We start from the raw sequence: 23473 nt of genomic DNA, 5'->3' as shown, positions 1-23473 counted from the left end.
CCAAATTTGGCTTTACCAAGACCTTATAAAGTGGTATCAACACCTCATTTGATCTTGATTCCATCCCTCTGTTTATGTAGCCTATAAATAAATACCTACTCAATCTCCCCTGCCCACCTACGCATGCCCGCACGACCCCTCCCCAGGCTCTGGAGGTTGTCCTGAAACCTGGGGAGGGCGGAAAAGGGGGCAATGGCCCCCCGGAAGGGCAAAAAAAAAATCAGCTGGCCAGCGCGGACATGCACGTCGGAGCTAACGGCTGGTGTGCCACCGAATATGTCTCGCCATCCTGGCCCTATACCATTTCAGACCAATGACTGTTCAAACTCTTTTTTTAAAAGATCCAAAGTTGGAGCATCCACATTTTCTGGAGGCAAGAAGTTCCCCTGGTTAGTTCCAACATTATCCGTCCACCTTCAAGGCAGCGAGAGAGAGACCTCTCGTTTCTCCCTCGCGAAAACCTTACGGGAGAAGCCGGGATGGGACGGGATGAGCTGGCCAGCTCCTGCGCGCTAAAAGCAAACCACGAATGGAGAAAGACGTTGTCCAAAGATGCTTCGAACCGCTCTGGAGAACGTCAACGTTGAAGAAATTCTTGGAAATTCTGCATAGCTGGGATTTTGCAGTAATTGGTTGTTTAGGCTTAGGGTGAATCAACTCTTGAGAGTTGGTGGCAAGACTAACCTCTTGAGATTTTTCCCCTTTTAAGGATGATCAAAACGAATCATTAAAGCTACAGACGCAGCTGCTGGATTGGAAAGCCATGTCGCTTAGACATGTTTATTGGCAGCTACCTCCGGTCTCCTAAAATAGCAAAATCCCCTCCTCTTGGATTGATTTCCATTGCCTTCAACAGGATGTAGGGTTTTGGAGAGTCCCACAATAGAATAGAATCGCAGAGTTGGAAGGGGCCTTGGAGGTCTTCTAGTCCAACCCCCTGCTCAAGCAGGAAACCCTAAACTCTGAAGACAATTAATCAGGGGAACAACTTGCCTCCAGAAGTTGTGAATGCCCCAACACTGGAGGTTTTTCAAGAAGACATTGGACGACCATTTGTCTGAAGTGGTGTAGGGTTTCCTGCCTGAGCAGGGGGTTGGACTAGAAGACCTCCAAGGTCCCTTCCAACTCTGTTATTCTGTTGAGTGAACTGGATGGTTCATCTAAGCGCCCAGAGGCTTAGCTTCACTTTGAAATCAAACTCTAAAATCAGTGATGTTTAGAATAGAATAGAATAGAATAGAATAGGAAGGGACCTTGGAGGTCTTCTAGTCCAGCCCCCTGCTCAAGCAGGAGACACCATTGCAGAGAAGTAGCTGTCCAATCTCTTCTTAAAAACCTCCAGTGTTGAAGCACCCATAACATCTGAAGGCCATTCCACTGGTTAATTGTTCTCACAGTTGGGAAGTTTCTCCATTTCCTTCCTTCCTTCTTTTCTCCCCCTTCCTTCCTTCCTTCCTTCCTTCCTTCCTTCCTTCCTTCCTTCCTTCCTTCCTTCCTTCCTTCCTTCCTTCCCCTTCCTTCCTTCCTTCCCCTTCCTTCCTTCCTTCCTTCCTTCCTTCCTTCCTTCCTTCCTTCCTTCCTTCCTTCCTTCCTTCCTTCCTTCCCTCCTGAATCATAAAACTGCAAGGGACCTCAGAGGCCTTCTAGTCCAACCCTCTGCTCAAGCAGGAGACCCCACACCATCTCAAGCAAATCACTGCCCGGTCTTTCCTTAAAAAACCTCCAGTGAAGTTTCTCTTGATTCCAGGTTGCTTCTGATGTCAGAATCCTAAATATTTCACAGCCAGACATTGTCCTCAATGAGGGCCAGCCCCTTGAGAAGTTGGCTGAGATGTTCTCGGCCAGGGAGAATCCCAAATTAGCAGAACCTTAGGAGAAAAAAACAATAATAATCCAAGGCTGGTTGCTCAAAAGAACTTCCAGAGCTTGGTGGGAAGGAGAATTGTCCTCCAAAAAGTGACCCACCTGGGCAGAAGAAACATCTAATGTTGAATCACGACTTGTTCTACCTCAGAGTCGCTGGGAGTCAAGCAGCATAAATGTAATAAAATGATTCTGTCCAGCCTGGAAAATAATAGACTGAATCTTTTCACACTGGCTTTGGAATACATAAATTATAGTATGTAATTTTTTACATTGTAAGTTTTTTTTCATCCCCCCCCCCCTTCTCAGCTGAGATGTTTGGAAGAAGGAGAAAGCTCGTAGCGCACAAAATCATTTTGTATTTTTTATTTTGGTGGGGGGGATGAAGAGGAATAGGGCGAGTCTACTTGTCTTCCTGCGAACTGTGATATCACAACGGGGCGTGCCAAAAAAGTTGAGATCTTGACTCCGGTTGGCTTGAGGAGACGAAAACCTTGTTCTCTTGGAGTTGACTGTCCTTCTCATTCATTCTTCTTTGTTTTGTTTTTTTTCCCTGAGGAAGGAGAGAAATTCGGGAGATAGTATCAGAGGGAAGGAATAAAAAAAAATGTTCCATATCCTGAAATATTTTGCAAGGCTTCTTCAAAATTTCCTCGTGGGGACGCTTAGTTTCGCTTCATCATCACATCGCGGTTGGTGAAGTCTGGCTCTATTAATAGCCAGTCACCAAGGATGTTTTTTGGTTACGGTTTTGGGGTGTCACGTCAGAACGGTGGATGAAGGAAAGACAGTTTGTCTCTGGAGAGGCTCAGTCAACCAGGCCATGGTTATCCCAAAGGTGCTTTTTATTTTCCCCCCAAAGGCAACTGGACTTTGTTTTTCCTTGAATGGGTTGAAAGGGTATGTCAGAACCTGAAGAGGCTTCTTGGATGAGAAGCGAAATGTCTTCAAGATTAGTCAGAACCTGAAGAAGCTTTTTGGATGAGAAGAAAAATGTCTTCAAGAGTAGTCAGAACCTGAAGAAGCTTCTTGGATGAGAAGCGAAATGTCTTCAAGAGTAGTCAGAACCTGAAGAAGCTTTTTGGATGAGAAGCAAAATGTCTTCAAGAGTAGTCAGAACCTGAAGAAGCTTCTTGGATGAGAAGCAAATCATCTTAAGGACAGTCAGAACCTGAAGAAACTTCTTGCATGAGAAGCAAAATGTCTTCAGGAATAGTCAGAACTTGAAGAAGCTTCTTAGATGAGAAGCGAAATGTCTTCAAGAGTAGTCAGAACCTGAGGAAGCTTCTTGGACGAGAAGCAAAACATCTTAAGGACAGTCAGAACCTGAAGAAGCTTCTTGGATGAGAAGCAAAACATCTTCAAAGACATTCAGAACTGAAGAAGCTTCTTGGATGAGAAGCAAAACACCTTCAAGGAAAAACCCAGTTCGGTTGCCTTTTGGAAAAAAATAATAATAAAAGCACCTTTGGGGGGAAAACAATATTTGGTTTTAGTAGCTAGCAAACAAATACAACTTCTTGCAGGGACGAAAAGTGGGAATCAAACCTTGATCTAAACCTTGGTTGTCTTTATAACTTCATCCTCTCTTCCTTCTTCTAGATGTGGACGTCCTTCAGAAGTTGGGTCTGGTGGGACCAAGGACCTCTGGCTTGTCGCGCGCTGTTCCTCAGGGAGTTCTCCCCTTCCGGTTGGGAGTCATCCTCACCCAGCAGGCACGCCTCGAAGTGCCCTCCAGCTCCATTATCCCCGTCCCCGTTGGCCCAGACCTGACTCTCGTGTTAAGCGTGTGCTCCTTCCGTGTCAACAGCGCGTTCCTCTTCACAGTCAAGAGCAAACGGAAGAAGTTGCAGCTGGGCGTTCAGCTTCTCCCCGGCAAGCTCGTCGTCTACGTAGGCAACAAGCGCTCCGTCTACTTCGATTACGACGTCCACGACGGACGGTGGCACAACTTTGCCATTGACATCCGAAACGGGACGGTCACCTTGCTGACCGCTTGCGGGAAAGAGAAGGTGCAGGGGGATTTGTACAATAAGAAAGGGAAGACCTTGGACCCGGAAGGCTCTTTCCTCTTGGGGAGACTCAACCAACGCTCGGTCCAGTTCGAAGGTGCCTTCTGCCAGTTCGATATTTATCTTTCCGCCAAGGCCACTCACGATTACTGTAAGCACCTGAAGAAACAATGCAGGCAATTGGAGACTCTGCGACCGGACCTCCTGTCCTTTTCCCCGTTGACGTCCAAAGATCTGAGAACCTCTGAAATGACTCCAAAACAGTCGGACCTCGCAAGGATGGGATTGATGAACCTGACCACTATGGACCCTCCCTTGACGGTCTTCAAGACTCCTGCTTCTCGGAAGGAGAGGAGGCTGCAGGGAGCGTGGACCACCGTTCGAGCTCCTAAAGCACCATCTGCAACACCAACCATGAAGGTGAGGTTGCCTCCCGCTCGAACGATTGCAGAAGCATCGCAACCCGGCCGTCATCCCCAACAGATCGTCACCGTGGCGCCTCCGACTTCCAGGACAACTCGCCGGACAACGGCCAGAGTTTCAGGGCGTGCTTCCACTGTGGAGGAACTTCAGCCAGATGTTCCGCGTTTCCCGAACTCAACGGTGAAATTTGGCGTGGTTCCGGGTAAGACAGAGATGAGGAAAGCATCCCAAAAGCCGAGTAGCCAAGGAGTAACCATGAGGTCCTCTCGCATGCTGAGTACCACAAAGCCGACGATGGAGAGTAGAAGGAACTCCTCCAGTAGACGTTCTCCAGTCACCACAAAACACACGCTGGAAAAGGTCACTAGGGGCCCTGCACCAAAGACGGCCGTGATCCAGCCGGCAGGGGAGAAATCCACTCCTACCGTGGCTACCCTCTTCTACACCAAACCACCCCTTGGAGGGCCTTATCCTGTTTATGAAACGCATGCACAAAACTCAGACGACATCACTCTGGCTGCTGTTGATGGCCTCCAGGACTTCAATCCTGCGGGACCCACCTTGTTTCCGTTTGTTATTGGCCTCCCTGGGTGGAAAGGAGATCCAGGATCACCGGTAAGTCTATCTTCTTTCGATTATTGCTTGTGCCCGGTAGGTTGCTGGCTGTGAATTATGGGGTTTTGTAATCTCTACCCAAGGGGACGCGGTGGCTCAGTGGCTAAGTTGCTGAGCTTGTTGATCAGAAAAGGTCGGCAGTCTGACAGTTCGAATCCCTAGTGCCGTGTAACGGGAATGAGGTTGGTTGGTTGGTTGGTTTTCTCATCCCTTGTTTCTGGAGATTCTCGGTCATCCAGATCTTGGTTGTCCCCAAGGTGTTTTTCCTTGAAGAGGTTTCGCTTCTCATCCAGGAAGCTTCTTTAGTTCTTCAGCAGGCAACTGGACTTGGTTTTTCCTTGAAGTGGTTTCGCTTCTCATCCAAGAAGCTTCTTCAGTTTCTTCAGAAGCTTCGAAACATCTTCAAGGAACACCCTCCCTCCCCGCCCAAGAAAGTTCAGGTGTCCCTCTTGAAAAAGCCCCTCCTTCATCTAAGAAGCTTCTTCAGCTCTCGAGAAGCTTCTTGGATGAGAAGTGAAACCTCTTTAAAAACCTGAAGAAGCTTCTTGGATGAGAAGCGAAATGTCTTCAAAGAAAAACCAAGAAAGTCCAGGTGCCTCTTGGGGAAAAAAAAGCACATTTTGGGACAACCGTGACCTTGGATGACCGAGAACTTCCATAGACGTCGTCCAACCCAACGTGAACGGAGAGAGAGTCAATTTGAAGACTCTCTCCGTTGAGTTGTGAAGGTTGCTTTGGCTGCTGATATACAAAGTGGAGCTGCTGCGTTGTGTGTGTGTGTGTGTGACCCTTGGCGTATGAGTCATGCGTGGGGTTTTGGACATGAATGATGCTGATTTCTCCAGTCTGTGGAACATCTCGTGTGTCAGCTAGTCAGCCTTCCCATAGCATCCTTGACCTCTTGGCTATGAAGGAGAAGTTAGGATTGTCTTGGAGTCAACTTCTTTGACCTCCCCGCGATGACTAATGAAGGAAGACTCTCGCACGGTCTTTTCCGTAGCGCTTTGTTGGATGGAGAGCAGGGCGAGTTCTTGAGAAAACGTACCGCCTAACATCGATTCGGCCAGACAAGAAGGTTTTTGAGGATGGGAATGCTGATAACGAATGGGTTCCCCATTCTGACTAAGAGCCCTGGAATGATGGCCCTCTGCTCTCTTCCTCAAGCATGTCAGGAGAATGGCTCTTTCCCAACCTTTAACAGATGAACAGAGTTGGAAGGGACCTTGTAGGTCATCTAGCCTAACCCCCCCACCCAAGCAGAAGACCCTACACCATTTCTGACAGAGGGCAGTCCAGTCTCTTCTTGAAAGCTTCCAGGGATGAAGCTCCCACAACCTCTGAAGGCAACTTCTGTTCCATGGGTTGGTTGTTCTCACTGTCAGAAAATTCCTCCTCATTTCTAGGCTGAATCTCTCCTTGGTCAGTTCCCATCCATTGATCCTTGTCTGGTCTTCGAGTGCTTTGGAAAACAGGTTGACCCCCCTCCTCTCGAGTCCCTCAAGTATTGGAAGACTGCTATCCTGTTTCCCCGATCTTTCTCGTCACTAGACTAGCTATGCCCAGTTCCTGCAACCGTCCATCGTATCTTTTAGCCTCCAGGCCTTTGATCATCTTAGATAGAGTTGGCCCTCTGCACTCTTCCTCAAGCATGTCAGGAAAATGGCTCTTTCCCAACCTTTAACAGATGAACAGAGTTGGGAGGGACCTTGTAGGTCATCTAGTCCAACCCCCAGCCCCAGCAAGAGACCCTACACCATTTCTGACAGAGGGCAGTCCAGTCTCTTCTTGAAAGCCTCCAGGGAGAAGCTCCCACAACTTCTGTTCCGTGGGTTGATTGTTCTCACTGTCAGAATATTTCTCCTTATTTCCAGTTGAATCTCTCCTTGATTGCCGTTTGCTTAAAGAGATAAGCTCTGTGACAGGGTAGATTTTTAAAAAATGAAAGTATACGTTCCAAAGGTAGCTGCTTCAGGAGGATATCCACACCAGGCTCTCAAAATATCGACTTTCCTGAAGATTGAACGTTGCGTTGTTGCGTCTCCTCTTGCTTTGGTCAAAAGTGACGATGAAGCCCTTCTGCCATGGTTTCTGCTCATTTTGAAAGCCGGGCGAGGAAGGGAATCTTTTGAGAAGGGGAAAAAAAGAAAAAGAAAAACAGCCAAATCAAAAGGGATTTCGCTCTTGAGCCTTTGACCTTCCAGATGTTGCTGAGAGCTGCAGTATAACTTCCTCTTTGGCTTCTGCTGCTGCTGTGTCTTGTAGCTTAACCACTTCTGGAAGCCTGCAGAAAATTGCAGTTATGGCCCTTCTTAAAAGCAATCCCAATTCCTTTCTTCCACTGCCTCTTGTAAACTTCTTTTCTTCTAAAGAAGAAGAAAATTCCTAGTACCTGTCTCTTCCCACTTCTGACTATAACCATGCTGCTTGTATCTTTAAAATTTATATTGTTTCATTTGTTTCCTAGTATGATTTGATTGCTTATTAGTAAACTTGACTATCACTAAGTGTTGTATCTTGTGATTCTTGATGAATGTATTCTATTTTATTTTTCTTTATGTACACTGAGAGCTTCTGCACCAAGGATAAATTTCTTGTGTGTCCAATCGCACTTGGCCAATAAAGAATTCTATTCTATTCTATTCTATTCTATTCTATTCTATTCTATTCTATTCTATTCTATTCTATTCTATTCTATTCTATTCTATTCCATTCCATTCCATTCCATTCCTTATTCTATTCTATTCTATTCCATTCCATTCCTTATTCTATTCCATTTCATTCCATTCCATTCCATATTCTGTTCTGTTCTATTCTATTCTATTCTATTCTATTCTATTCTATTCTATTCTATTCCATTCCATTCCATTCCATTCCATTCCATTCCACATTCCATTCCATTCCATTCCATTCCTTATTCCATTCCATTCTATTCCATTCTGTTCCATTCCTTATTCTATTTTATTCCTATTCCTATTCCTACTCTATATTCTATATTCTATATTCTATATTCTATATTCTATATTCTATATTCTATATTCTATATTCTATATTCTATATTCTATATTCTATATTCTATATTCTATATTCTATATTCTATATTCTATATTCTATATTCTATATTCTATTCTAGAATATATGGTTGAACTGTGGGGTCCTTGGTGCTCTCAAAGCTCAGTTGTTTCCTTGCAGATGTTTCATGACCCAACTAGGTAACATCATCAGTGCTAGACGGGAGTGGTGTTTTCTGGGAGGAGGAGGAAGAGGAGGAGGAAGAGGAGGAGGAAGAGGAAAAGGAGGAGGACGTGGGGTCCTTGGTGTTCTCTGACCTCAGTTCTTTTCTTGCAGACATTTTATTACCCAACTAGGTAACATCATCAAGGCTCACAAACACCCCTCCCACCTGTGATACAAATATTCTCCTTTAAGCACAGCGAAGAAAACTTGTAAGTCTTGTATCCGCTGGGACGAAGCAGTCAAAATAAATGTTTCTCGTGTATTTCGGTGTTGGCTGTGGATGCAGGTCTGGTGGTCGTCGTCCTCCTCCTCCTCCTCCTCCTCCTCCTCCTCCTCCTCCTCCTCCTCCTCCTCCTTTGGAGCCTTCTTCTCAAAGGAGACTAGGATGAATCAAGCCAAGACCCCAAGAGCGTTGACTAACCCCTCTTCCCACGCAGCTTCCGCCACTGCCTTGCGAGCGGGATTGGCAATGCCAATGGTTAAAAACCAGAGGTGGTCCCAACCTTGGCAACTTTAAGATCCGAGGACCTCAACTCTGGCATTAAAGAATTAAACAAGAATAGAATAGAATAACAGAGTTGGAAGGGACCTTGAAGGTCTTCTAGACCAACCCCCTGCTTCGGCAGGAGACCCTATGCACCATTCCAGATAGGTGGCTATCCAGTCCCTTCTTTAAAACCTGCAGTAACGGAGCACCCACAACTTCTGGTGGCAAGCTGTTCCACTGGTTCATTGCCCTCAATGTTAGGAAGTTTCTCCTTATTTCCAGGTTGCTTCTCTCCTTGATTAGTTTTCATCCATTGCTTCTTCTCTTGCCTTCTGGTGCTTTGGGAAATAAGTCGACCCCTTCTTCTTTGGGGCAGCCTCTCAAATATTGGAGAATAGAATAGAACAGCAGAGTTGGAAGGGACCTTGGAGGTCTTCTAGTCCAACCCCCTGCCTAGGCAGGAAACCCTATACCGTTCCAGACAGATGGCTATCCAACATCTTCTTAAAGACTTCCAGTGTTGGAGGATTCACAACTTCTGGAGGCAACTTCTGTTCCACTGATTAATTGTTCTAACTGTCAGGAAGTTTCTCCTTAGTTCTAAGTTGCTTCTCTCCTTGATTAGTTTCCACCCATTGCTTCTTGTCCTGCCCTTCAGGTGCTTTGGAGAATAGCTTGACTCCCTCTTCTTTGGGGCAGCCCCTGAGATATTGGAAGACTGCTGTCATGTCACAAGAACAAGGCCTGGAATTCCAAACCCGAATATGCAGGAAAATATGTATTCTGCTTCTGCCTCTGTTGAGTCGAACAGTGGTTCTTACGGCTGGTCCGTCAGTGGCAGTTAATTATATTCCTGCTCCAAAATAGGAACGCAGAGTCACTGGCTGCAAAGCAAACATTTATGGGCCCATTGCCGTTTCCAAACCAGCGAAACGGCTTTAAATTCCTGCAATTCTCAGGAGGCGTATTTGAAGTCTTGGCTGCCTGTCACCACAATAGTCAGCCTCGTAGGCCACCGTTGAGGCCTCCAAGAAACAGAAGAGCTGATTCTTTGACCCATTTGGAGTCCAGGCATTAAGGAAATGGAGCAGCTGGGCTGATAGACGAATGAAAGCTCTTCCCTCTGTGTGGGCACAGAATTCAAACCAGACACAGAGCTGGAAGGGACCTTGGAGGTCTTCTAGTCCAACCCCCTGCTCAAGCAGGAGACCCTCGACCATTTCAGACAGGTGGCTGTCCAGTCTCTTCTTTAAAACCTCCACTGATGGAGCACTCCCCAACTTCTGGAGGCCAGCTGTTCCACTGGTTAATTGTCTTCAGTGTTAGGAGGTTACTGCTTAATTCCAGGTTGCTTCTCTCCTTGGTTAGTTTTCATCCATTGTTTCTTGTCTTACTTCCTGGTGCTTTGCCCCTCAAATACTGGAATACTGTCATGTCACCCCAATCTTTATTTTCGTTAAATTAAACATACCCAATTCCTGCATCCGTTCTTTGTATGTTTTAGTCTCCAAGCCTTTAATCGTCTTAGTTGCTTTTCTCTGCACTTTTCCCATAATCTCAACATTTTTTTGTGTAATGTAGTGACCCAAACTAGATGCAGTATTCCAGGGGTGGCCTTACTAAGGCTTTAATAAAGAGGTACTAAGGCTTAAGATAATAGAGGGCAAACTCTTTGGAACTGATTGTGTAGGGAGTGTGTTTGTGTTTTTATTTTTATTGTTATAATGTAGACTGAAGATGGCATTTAATTTTGTTATACCATGTGAAATGGCAATGACCTGACCTACCCTACCTAACCCACCCACCCCACCCCATTCTCACTACCCTACCCTTACCCAACCCAACCCAATACACCCAACCCTACCCTACCCTACCCAACCCACCCTATCCTACCTAACCCACCCCACCCCACCCCACCCCATTCTCACTACCCTACCCTTACCCAACCCAATCCAATACACCCAACCCTACCCTACCCTACCCAACCCACCCTAATCTAAGCGAACCCAACCTACCCTACCCCACGCTAACCCACCCCACCCCACCCCATTCTCACTACCCTACCCTTACCCAACCCAACCCAATACACCCAACCCTACCCTACCCAACCCACCCTACCCTACCCCAACCCAACCCACCCAACCTAACCCAACCCACCCTAATCTAAGCGAACCCAACCTACCCTACCCAACCCAACCCACCCTACCCTACGCTAACCCAATGCAACACAATCCAACCCATCGCACCCTACCCAACCCAACCCAACCTAACCCTCACCTTAACCCTAACCCTAACCCAACCTAACCTAACCCTAACCTAACCCAACCCAACCCACCCCACCCCACCCAAACCCACCCCACCCTACCCTAACCCAATGCAACACAACGCAACCCAACCCACCCTAACCTAACCCACCCCACCCCACCCTACCCTACCATATTCTACCCTACCCACCCACCCTATCCCAACTCAATCTACCCTACCTACCTACCTACCCCAACCCACACTACCCTAACCCAACGCAAGACAATCCAACCCAAAGCACCCTATCCTACCCAACCCAACGCACCCTACCCAACCCAACCCTACCCTACCCTACCCTACCCTACTCAACTCAATCCAATCCAAACCAAACCAAACCAAACCAAACTAAAGAGGAAGGCTGTGAAAAAGGGGCAAAATTCACTTAAGGACCGTCTCATTTAGCAACCAAAATGTTGGAGCTCGGCGGTGATCGTAAGACGAGGATTAGCTGTCGTGGTTCAGCAAAGCCCGTTTGTACATGACGGCCTTTGGTGCTCACACCTGCGGGCTTGAAACCTTTCAATCAAGTTTAGAATTAGGTTCCGCGTTTGGTCGAAGTTTGCCCTGTCTCTGTTTCTGGAGATTTCCTGGTCAGCTTCCAAGCATTCTTGAGCCTTCTGGTCTCTTTCACTTGGCCTCTTCTCTTACAAAGGGGGAAAAAAAAATACCATCATTCAGAAAGCAGCTACTTGGTCATCAATCTTCCAAGAGGCACCTTCGTTTATTCTCCCCGCCGAGGCTGCCAAAAAAGTAGAGGGAGAAAAAAAAAAAACCCAAGAATAATTAAAGCTGCAGCAGAATTGGACATCTTGCTGCAGCTGGAGAGGCGAAATCTGAAGAATTTAACCTCACGCATCCGTAACCTCTCCGGATGGGTCAATTTTTTAAGCTTAGCCTTACATTTCTCTTCAAACTGTACACATAAAATAGCTGGGCGATCACGTCATCGAGAAATGGATTATCCTTCAGCAGGGCAAATCTGGAAGGGGTCAGCTCTGCACATTTTCCCATCTGCTTTCTCAAAGCAAACGGGTGGGGGGACATTTTGGGTAGGAGAGCAATATATATATATTGTATATATACAGTATATACAATCTAGAGGGAAGTTTTTTTTACTGGAACCGAGCGTTTCCAAACTCCCATTTGGCTTTCCACCAAAGCAGGAGATTGCATCTCGGGCAGTTTGCACACCGGAGGTGCGCTCGGGGCACAGAGGCAGTGGTGCAGGGAAGACAATGCTGTTGTGGCCCGCCAGCAGCCAGTGGAGCTGGCAGCAGTCAGACAGTGAGGAGGTTGGGGAAGAACCTGGGCCAGTCCTGGAGCCTGGGGAAGACTCGGACGAGGGCTCTGCGTCGGAGGCAGAGAGGGGACCAGAGCCGTCTGACAGTTATCAGCTACCTTCGGAGTCAGACATCAGTGGGGCAGAAGAACAGCTGGAGCCTGTTCCCAGTGTGAGTTGCCGGATGAAGGGAGCAGCTAAAGAACAGGGGTCGACTTGGGAGTAAGGCCACAGTTGGACGGTGAATGGCCCCTCCCAGAGGAAATAAAAGAGGAGCGACTGGGGAGTGGAGTTTGCAGGAGGCCATTAGTTCACTTCATTGTTTCATGACTCTCCAAGACTCCTTCCACGTTTTGCTGATCTCGGCCTGGCAGCCCTCCAAGCCAGAGAAGGTCTGGGACTGTCAATCCTCCTGGGAACAGGCTCCAGCTGTTCTTCTGCCTCGCCGCTGTCTAGCTACCTCTCTGCCCTTCTCTGAGCTTTCCTCAGCCCCCAGGGCTGGCCCACGTTCCTCCTCAACCTCCTGACTGTCCAACTCTGCTGCCAGCTCCACTGGCCACTGGCGGGCCACAACAGTACCTTCCCACAGGGATGGATGCCTCTACGTTCCTCTATGTTTCACCCCCCCCCATTGCACCAGGTGTGCTGGCTCTCAGTTCCCCTCCCAGGTGTAATTCCAGATGCTGATTTTTCCCCCTTTAAAGCTCTGTTTGGCCCAGAAATCAGGGCACAGGGAGTCCTCGACGTAAGTTCATTTAGGGACCGTTCCGAGGTACAATGTCACTGAAAAAAAGTGTCTTTATGTCAGTTCTATGAATAAATTCCTCTGAAAATCAAACAAAAAGTTTCTTATGGCCGTTTTTAAAATCAGTTACCACCTTTGCAGGATCCCCGTGATCCAAATTCAGAGGCTTGGCAACCGGTTCGCTCTTACGACCGTTGCTGGGATCCCCTTTTATAAACTTCAGACCAGCCAATGGGGGAAGCCCGATTCACTTAAGCACCGGCTTTAGTCCCGTGACCAAAGTCATCACTGGGAAAAACATTTTTCTAAGTCACGTTTTCCAGTGCCACTGTAATTTTGAATGGTCACTAAATGAATGGTCATAAATCGAGGACTGCCTGTAGTTTGGCTTGACAAGGGCCTTGATAGGTGTAAGACTTGTCTTTTTTAACTCTAAGCAACTTGTAATTTTTTTCCTTCCTTCCTTCCTTCCTTCCTTCCTTCCTTCCTTCCTTCCTTCCTTCCTTCCTTCCTATCTTCCTTCCTTCCTGCCTGCCTGCCTGCCTGCCTCCCTTTCTTCCTCCCTCCCTTCCATCTCCTCCCTTCCTTCCTATGTTACTTCCTTCCTTCCCTCCTTCCTTCCTTCCTGCTTCCTTCCCTCCCATACCTTCCTTCCTTCCTTCCTTCTTTCCTTCCTTCCTATCTTCCTTCCTTCCTTCCTTCCTTCCTTCCTGCCTGCCTCCCTCCTTCCCTCCCATCCCTTCCTTCCTATCTTCCTTCCTTCCTATCTTCCTTCCTTCCTTCCTGCCTGCCTCCCTCCCTCCCTCCCTCCCTCCCTCCCTCCTCTATTCCTCCTTTCCCTCTCCTCCTTCCCTCCCTCCCATCCCCTTCCTTCCTTCCTGCCTGCCTGCCTGCCTTCCCTCATTCCCCTCTCCTTCCTCCCTTCTTCCCTGCCTCCCATCTTCCTCCCTCCCTCCCTCCCTTCCTTTCCTAGGGTCCTCCTGGTTTACCTGGGATCCTGGGCCTTCCAGGCAAGCGAGGACCACGGGTAAGTCCAAGATCCAGGGGAAATGGAGGGGAGGAAGTGGGGAGGTGGCAGAGGAACCAACAAGCTGTTGAGCTTCCATCTGCCCATCAGCCTGCATGAGTTTACCAGCTTCCAGCAGAGAGGGCCAATGTCTCAAGCTGGCTTCAAGCTCACCACGTCTTCATCTAGATTTTGTCTTTTTTTAAGGGACCTCCTGGCCCTCACGGAAACCCTGGCCGTCCTGGGCCACCTGGCGCGAAGGTAAGGGAGAAAACATCTGTGTGTGTGTGTGTGTTTGTCTGTCTTTATACACCTGAGTATCTGCTAACGAAGAGCATATTTTGATGTGCCGGTTGGACAGGACCAGTCTAGATGACCCTCAGGGGCACGTCCAATTCTAGGATTTCTTTCCAAACAGCTGAGCAATTTCCTTCTGCCAATTAAGTAGAAGATCCTGCAAATTTGGGACAACGGGGCACAGAGCCAGCAATGTCAGTTCTAGCTGCTTTCCTTCCTTCCTTCCTTCCGTTCCCAGACATTTCTTCCTCACCCCTCCCTCCTTCTTCTCCCTCTCGCTGTGTAATGTCTTTAGTCCGCTTGATGATTTTGGGGGGGAAATCATTCCCCCCCCCCTCATCTGGCTGCTCGCCGGCTGCCTGATTAAGAATTAGGCACTAGAGAGATGCGTTGGCAGTCAAAAAAAAAAACCCAACAAAAAACAACCCAGGCGGCATTTTAAAGGCGCAGTTGCAAACTCTGAAAAAGGGATAACTTTTAAGAAAACAAAAAGGGGGGGACAATTAAACCCTAAACTCTCCCAATTTGTATCGATGCCCTTGCGAGAGGATTTGCAGATTTCTGCTTTCTCGTGCGGTTTATTTATTATTATTATTATTTCTTTTATTCATTGAACATGAAACCCAGTCAACTGAACATTTAAAGATATGTCACAAATACCATTGACTGGTGCTGATGGTTGATACGGGTTGCTGCCAGTGTCCTAGGGATCAACCAAGGACCTTCTTAAAATATAAGATGTTCCGAGTAGCGCAGTTTTTTGCAGTTCCGCTGGTGTTATTGCAGGAAGCTGCAATGTCTTTCTTTCTTTCTTTCTTTCTTTCTTTCTTTCTTTCTTTCTTTCTTTCTTTCTTTCTTCTCCTTCTCCTTCCTCCTCCTCCTCCTCCTCTTCTTATTTTTATTATACTTTATTACAATAATACAATACAATAGCAGAGTTGGAAGGGACCTTGGAGGTCTTCTAGTCCAACCCCCTGCCTAGGCAGGAAACCCTACACCACTTCAGACAAATGGCTATCCAACATCTTCTTAAAGACTTCCTTCTTCTCCTCCTCCTTCTTCTTCTTCCTCCTCCTCCTCCTCCTCCTCCTCATTATTATTATTATTATTATTATTATTATTATTATTATTATTATTATTTTAAAAGTACTGTATCCTGTCGAAAATCGAAAGCTTTTAAACCTCGCTCCTAGCTCTCTTGCTAGTCCCACCTGGCATTGGTGTGAAACCTGCTGGGGTTTTTTGTAACGGTCTTAATGGGAAAAGACAGCTAACATGAGAAATAAACTTATTTCTCAACTTTTCCCCTCTTGATCTAGGGGAAAGTGGGCGTTTGGCCAACTCCGTGTCACCTGGGGGCCTACAACTTGGAAAAGCCTCATTAAAATGATTTAAAGTTAAAGAGGAGAGGCATGGAAAGGAAAGAGGATAGCAAGAAGGAAGAATGTAGCCCTTGATCTTTTTGAAATATACAACTTATTCCTGAAGTAGAAAGATTTGGGGGGAAAAAACCCACGCCGGTTGGATGGGCGGCCGTGCACAAACCGAGTTTTTATTAAACTTGGGTTGCCATCAGCCCATCCTTAGTAGGAGGTGATGAAAAACACGAGCGTGTGATAGTTACCGTATTTTTCGGAGTATAGGATGCAACTCCCCCCCCCTAAGAGAACGTGGAAATGTTGGTGCGTCTTATACACTGAGTACAGCCATTTTTGGCCTCCTGAAACTCCACCCCTGCATTCCATTTTTGGGAAAAATGGGCAAAAAACGGGCCATTTTTTTGCAAAAGTGGAGGCGTTTTTTGCAAAAGTGGAGGCGTTTTTTGCAAAAATGGAGGCATTTTTTGCAAAAATGGAGGCATTTCCCCCTTCCTTTAGCCCCCAGGATCACTCTGCAGGCTTCAGCAGGGCTGGGGAAAGACAAAAATGCCCCTGTTCTTTTGATAAACAGCCCATTTTCCGCCCATTCTTTGCAAAAACAGGGACATTTTTGCTGGGGAGGACAAAACCTTTTTTTTCTTACTTACCTCTTCGAAATCCTGGTGCGTCTTATACACCGCTGCGTCTTATAGTCCGAAAAATACGGTAGGCGGTGTGGGCATGCAGGCTAAACATTCTTCGGAATTGCCACGCTGGGTGAACATCTGGCTTCGAAATGGGTTGGACTTCCTAGAATTGTCACTGTTTTGATCATGAGTCACATCTGGACTCGTTGAAAGTTGCACCCAGTAGATTGGTAAGGAAAGGTTTTTTTTTTGAGGGGGATTCCCCCCTCCACCATGGCTGTGTTTTAGATCTTGAATCTTGGTGCTCTAGAATAGAATAGAATAACAGAGTTGGAAGGGGCCTTGGAGTCTTCTAGACCCACCCCCTGCTTAGGCAGGAAACTCTACACCACTTCAGACAAATGGTTATCCAACATCTTCTTAATAATGTCCAGTGTTGGAGCATTCACAACTTCTGGAGGCAAGCTGTTCCACTGATTAATTGTTCTAACTGTCAGGAAGTTTCTCCTCAGTTCTAAGTTGCTTCTCTCCTTGATTAGTTTCCACCCATTGCTTCTTGTCCTGCCTTCAGGTGCTTTGGAGAATAGCTTGACTCCCTCTTCTTTGGGGCAACCCCTGAGATATTGGAAGACTGCTATCATGTCTCCTTTAGTCCTTCTTTTCATTAAACTAGACATACCCAGTTCCTGCAACCGTTCTTCATGTGTTTTAGCCTCCAGTCCCCTAATCCTCTTTGTTGCTCTTCTCTGCACTCTTTCTAGAGTCTCCATATCTCTTTTACATCATGGTGACCAAAACTGGATGCTGTATTCCAAGTGTGGCCTTACCAAGGCCTTATAAAGTGGTATTAACCCTTCACGTGATCTTGATTCTATCCCTCTGTTGATGCAGCCTAGAACTGTGTTGGCTTTTTTGGCAGCTGCTGCACAAAGCTGGCTCCTATTTAAATGGTTGTCCACTAGGACTCCAAGATCCCTCTCAGAGCTTGGTTGTTTTCTTAGACTTCCATTACCCAAGCACTGATGACGTTACCTAGTTTGGTTAATAAAACGTCTGCAAGAAAACAAAAAACAATGCTAACCCTTCATGTCAACCCGAGCTACAAATCTTCTCCTTTATTGCTTTCGACCTTCGCTAAGGGTCTGATTTTTATGTCCCGGTTCCTTTTCATAGTCCCAGTTCTAGGCTGCTTGTCCCAAAGGTGCTTTTTTTCCAAGAGGCCACTGGTTTTTCTTTGAAGACGTTTCGCTTCTCCTCCAAAAAGCTTCTTCCGTTCTGACTGGATGGTGGGGAATGGAAGGATTTATACTCCTTGCAGACAGCTGGTCCTTTGCATCCTTTTAGAGGGTCGTTGAGGCCACTTGGGGGTTTACCTGTGGTGATCCTTAGGACACACACAAACCTCCAGGTGGTCTCAACGACCTCCTAGCGTGGCCTCCTTTTTCCTCTACCTGTCCTAACCGAAAGCCCTATCAATTGTGGAGTCGACCGGGTGACAGGGAGCTGCAGCAGAGGGATGAAAGAGCCATATGCGGCTCGAGAGCCGCAGATTGCTGAACTAGACCTACCCAGTTCCAGCAACCGATCTTCATATGTTTCAGCCTCCAGCTCCCCTGATCCTCTTGGTTGCTCTTCTCTGCACTCTTTCTAGAGTCTCAACTTCTTTTTTTGTTAACATTCGGACGACCAAAACTGGCATTCCAAGGGACGGCCTTACCAAGGCAGGCTTGGAATAACCGCATCCAGTTTTGGAGAGTCCCTGGGATTGGTTTTGCCTACGCCCTTCCCTCTCTCCCACCCCGCCCCGCTAAAGTTTTGCTTGCTGTTCCTGGAGGAGCTCCCAGCCAGCAATTCGGTGCCGGTGAAGGAAGCCCTGCCTTTGAGAATAGCTGCAGAGTGGAATTATCAGCACGACTTTGCTGAACGCTTGGACGGGCTGACCAGTTTCATTCAGAAATTGGACAGTCACTGGGCTGAATCCCCAGGGCTCCTAGCTGTCTTCTGCCAAGAATTTCCCCCAGCTAACCGACTTCTCCACTGGGCCTGGGTGTGTGTGTGTGTGTGTGTATGTGTGTGTGTGTGTGTGTGTGTGTGTGTGACCGCCTAAAGGACGGGATCCAGCAATAAAAGTTTGAGGATGCAGGGAAGGGAAGGAGCTACAAAGGAAATGCGGAAGCTTTCACGCAGGTATTCCCCTGCGTACGGACAGTTACTGTTCAAAGTGACGCCATCGCCGGGAAGAAAGTGACTTATGAACAGGGGTTTTTTTTCCCACACTTAATGACCGTTGCAAGCATCTCCACAGTCCTGTGATCAAAATTGAGCTGCTTGGCAACTGACTCGCAATTATGACGGCCGCGGTGTCCCACGCGATCCCCTTTTGCGACTTCCTGACGAGCAAAATCCATGGGGAAGCCAGATTCATTTCACAGCTGTGTTACTACCGTAACAACTGCAGCTGATTCGCTTAACCAGGGCAGCAGACAACTAGGCACAAGGACAGGTTTTTCCCCCCCGAATGCCCTCACTCTGCTAAACAACTAATTCCCTCCCCACTGTCAGACTATTCACTAAGGCTGCATTACTATGACTATTAGTCTTCTCATCGTTCCTATCGCCCATCTCCTCCCACTTATGACTGCAGGACTGTAATTTAGTTCCTTGTATCTTTACGATTTATAGTGATATTATTTCCTAGTATGATTTGATTGCTTATTTGTACCCTATGGCTATTATTAAGTGTTGTGCCTTATGATTCTTGACGAATGTATCTTATCTTTTTATGTACACTGAGAGCATATGCACCAAAGACAAATTCCTTGTGTGTCCAATCACACTTGGCCAATAAAGAATTCTATTCTATTCTATTCTATTCTATTCCATTCCATTCCATTCCATTCCACATTCTATTCTATTCCATTCCATATTCTATTCTATTCTATTCTATTCTATTCTATTCTATTCTATGCTATTCCATTCCATTCCATATTCTATTCCCTTCCCTTCCCTTCCATATTCTATTCTATTCCATTTCATATTCTATTCCATTCCATATTCTATTCTATTCTATTCTATTCTATTCCATATTCTATTCTATTCTATGCTATGCTATGCTATGCTATTCCATTCCATTCCATATTCTATTCCATTCCCTTCCCTTCCATATTCTATTCTATTCTATTCTATTCTATTCCATTCCATTCCATTCCATTCCATATTCCATTCCATTCCATATTCTATTCTATTCTATTCTATTCTATTCCATTCCATTCCATTCCATTCCACATTCTATTCTATTCCATTCCATATTCTATTCTATTCTATTCTATTCTATTGTATTCTATGCTATTCCATTCCATTCCATATTCTATTCCCTTCCCTTCCCTTCCATATTCTATTCTATTCTATTCTATTCCATTTCATATTCTATTCCATTCCATATTCTATTCTATTCTATTCTATTCTATTCCATTCCATTCCATTCCATATTCCATTCCATTCCATATTCTATTCTATTCTATTCTATTCTATTCTATTCTATTCTATTCTATTCTATTCTATTCCATTCCATTCCATTCCATATTCCATTCCATTCCATTCCATTCCATTCCATATTCTATTCTATTCTATTCTATTCTATTCTATTCTATTCTATTCTATTCTATTCTATTCTATTCTATTCTATTCTATTCTATTCCATTCCATATTCTATTCTATTCTATTCTATTCTATTCTATTCTATTATATTCTATTCTATTCCAGATACTAGTAAGGAACAGAAGAATATAGTAATACATTCTTATTTATTTGACAGTATTGTGGGAATTAGTTGTTTAGCAGAGTGATGGCGTTCGGGGGAAAAACTGTCCTTGTGTCTATAGTTGTTCAAGTGTGCAGTGCTCTATAGCGTCGTTTTGAGGGTAAAAGTTGTAACAATTTATGTCCAGGATGCGAGGGCTCTGTAGATATTTTCACAACCCTCTTTTTAACTCGTTCAGTGTGCAGGTCCTCAATGTAAGGCAGGTTGGTAGCCATGGCTTTTTTTCTGCATAAATAGGGAAGGGCAAACCCCCTTGGTAGGAAAGTTACTAGGGAACTGCTCGGACCTGGCCTTGTAGTTGGCAGGAAATGAGTCTCATTCAAAGACCCAAAAAATAAAAATGGAGCCATCACTAGAACATTGGCGCAGCTATAAAGGATCCTACAATTAGATAAATACACGACACTTCGGGTCACATGGTCTAAAGTAAACTACAATGATAAAAGTTAACTACTAAAGCATGCTTAACTCAACTGAGGCTTGTTAGGAGTCTTTATTTCATCTCTCCACGTTGCAGAAGGCAACGGCAGCCCACTTCCGTTTTGTCGCCAAGAAAACTTGATCGGTTCTTGGACGTCTCCGGGAGTTTATTTGATAAGCTTCACTTTGTTTTAGCTAAACAAAGAGAGGGAGAGAAAGGAGGACAAAGAATAACCTTCCCAAGTAGAAGGGAGAGCTGGATTATTACCCACTGGGCAGAACTGGCAGAACGCCCAAGACCTGGAAAACTTCCAAAAGCTTATTTAGACATTTTAGGTGTTCAAAATTTACATTACGAAGCTCTCTGATTATATTATGGAGGTCTAATCAGAGGTGGATTTCTGCCGGTCCGGCCCAGATCAGCCGAAGCCGTAGTAGCGGGGGCGCAAGGCTCCACTTACCCAACCCGATGCTTCTGCACATCCGAAGATGCATCGCGCATGCACAGAAGTGATACGTGGAAGCGCACCACAACCGGTAATAAAAAAAATTGGAAACCCACCTCTGGGTCTAATGCAAGGGAAGAGCAGGGAAGAGCCAGGAGTGGAGTTAAACAAGTCATCAGCTTAGAGTCATTACATTGCCATAAACAATCCAATCCCTCTTGCATTCTGGATGGATGGATGGATGGATGGATGGATGGATGGATGGATGGATAGACAGACAGACATTGGACATAGAGATAGAGATAGATAGATAGATAGATAGATAGATAGATAGATAGATAGATAGATAGATAGATGATAGATAGAGAGATAGAGAGAGAGATAATAGATACAGGAGAGAGAGAATAGATACAGGATAGATAGATGATAGATAGAGAGAGAGAGAGAGAGAGAGAGAGAGATAATAGATACAGGAGAGAGAGAATAGACACAGGATATATGATAAAGAGAGAGAGAGAGAGAGAGAGAGAGAGAGAGAGAGATAGTTAATAGATACAGTAGAGGGAATAGATACAGGATAGATAGATGATAGATAGATAGATAGATAGATAGATAGATAGATAGATAGATGATAGATGATAGATAGATAGATAGATAGATAGATAGATAGATAGATAGATGATAGATAGATAGATAGATAGATAGATAGATAGATAGATAGATAGATAGATAGATAGATAGATAGATATAGAGATATACAATACCTCCAAGGTCTAAATTTTGTTTTCCATTTTCAGGGCCAGAAAGGAGACCCCGGATTATCACCTGGGAAAGCACGGTATGGGCAGAAGGTAAAGTCGGGCTCGGTCTTGTATTAAGCGGGGTGGCAATGTGGTTTGGGGAGCGCCGTGTGTCGTGAGGATTTTGCATTCCTCTTTCCCCCCGCTTCTCAATGGAACTAGGGAATGTCACAAATATTTATGGCAGTGGACTTGATTTATATGGACTGTTCTCCAAACCTCAGTGGATGTGGGAGAAGATTCTGTTTCTCTTCTTCTGACCTTCTTCTGCGTGTGCCAGAAGAGAGGAGAAGGTCTTTGGTGTCTGGTAAACAGACACCAGATTAACTAGCTTTTATAGAGCCATGCTTCAGCAGTCTCAAGAGATTAGCCTCGGGTGGGAGTGCTCCTGGAAGCGATCTGACATTAGTTTATGATGTATTTAATCCTCCGAGTGGCAGAAGTTTTCCTGTGGTTCTCTTGTACAAAAATATCAAAAGAAGGCAGAATAAGGTAAAGGTAAAAGTTCCCCTCGCACATCTGTCGCTAGTTGTTCCCGACTCTAGGGGGCGGTGCTCATCTCCGTTTCAAAGCCGAAGAGCCAGAGCTGTCCGAAGACGTCTCCATGGTCATGTGGCCGGCGTGACTCAACGCCGAAGGCGCACGGAACTCTGTTCCCTTCCCACCAAAGATGGTTCCTATTTTTCTACTTGTATTTTTTAATGTGCTTTTGCACTGCTAGGTTGGCAGAAGCTGGGACAAGTCACGGGAGCTCCCTCCATTACGCAGCGCTAGGGATTCAAACCGCCCAACTATCAGTCTTTCCGATCGACAAGCTCGGCGTCTTAGCCGCTGAGCTACTGCGTCCCTTGTCTTTGACTTTGAATAGTACAAAATAATACAAATAAAAATCAGCACACACCAATGCCCAGAAACCGTCTTCCTGATGTGATACGGGTTGCAAACATGTCAAAATTGAATGGGTTAGAAGGAAAAGCTACCGTAATTTTCTAAGACGCACCTTTTTCCCCTCAAAAAAGAAGCTGAAAATCTGGGTGCGTCTTATACACTGAATGCATCATTTTTTGCCTCCCGAAACCCTGCCCCCTTCACCAAAATGGCCTTGCAGAACCTTTAGGAGGCTTTCAGAGAGCTCTTAGCGGCTGGGGAGAGCAGAAATGAGCAAGAAACAGGCCGTTTTTGCTCAATTTTGCCCCCCAACAGCCCCCAGGAGCACACTATAAGCCTCCTAAAGGCTATGCATGCCTTTTTTTGACAAAAAATGGGCCCATTTTTGCAAAAAAACACAGACGGGCAGGTGGATGGGCCAAATGAGCCATTGTATCAGTAGAGTGGCCGCTGCTCCCAGCTACTACCGGTATAGCTGTACCGGTCCGTACCGCCTGGAACCCACCACTGCCTCGTTCTCTTATAACAATGTCTCTGAGATTGTCTTTGCGGTCGTGAAGATTTGACATACGGAGTTCCTTCCTGCTTAGATTTCTGGTGGCCAGGTCAAATAAAAACCTGCTCTTCTTTTTTGGTTACAGGGTCATATGGGCTTGCCTGGATTGACAGGATTTCCTGGATCACCTGGTAGGAAGGTAAGAACTTATTTCATTCTGGGGTGGATCCTATTGGGTGGTTTTCCTGAGGTGGACTGAGTATGGACTCAAGTGAAGTTTTGGGACCTTCAAACCCAAGAACTATTTGAGACAAGCAGTCATTCTTTAGTAGC

At 45.9% G+C, this 23473-nt stretch overlaps 1 protein-coding gene across 4 annotated transcripts in view; it reads left to right on the top strand.

The window, feature by feature from the left end:
- The window catches only part of COL27A1 (collagen type XXVII alpha 1 chain), a 203511-nt gene that overhangs the window by 8810 nt on the left and 171228 nt on the right, over window positions 1-23473 (top strand). For all 4 annotated transcript variants that reach the window (XR_014176514.1, XM_081967198.1, XM_081967197.1 and 1 more), the window contains 5 exons: window positions 3466-4913; window positions 13936-13989; window positions 14176-14229; window positions 21754-21807; window positions 23286-23339. Coding sequence is in view for 3 of the 4 variants with exons in the window: in XM_081967198.1 (XP_081823324.1) it covers window positions 3466-4913; window positions 13936-13989; window positions 14176-14229; window positions 21754-21807; window positions 23286-23339 (1664 nt within the window). In the remaining variant the exon portion in view is untranslated. The remainder of the gene's footprint in view (window positions 1-3465; window positions 4914-13935; window positions 13990-14175; window positions 14230-21753; window positions 21808-23285; window positions 23340-23473) is intronic.

This window comes from Natrix helvetica (assembly GCF_964273705.1).
Source record: "Natrix helvetica genome assembly, chromosome: 15".
In the NCBI taxonomy this organism is placed as follows: Eukaryota; Metazoa; Chordata; class Lepidosauria; order Squamata; family Natricidae; genus Natrix; species Natrix helvetica.
This window is presented reverse-complemented; position numbering and strand designations above follow the sequence as displayed.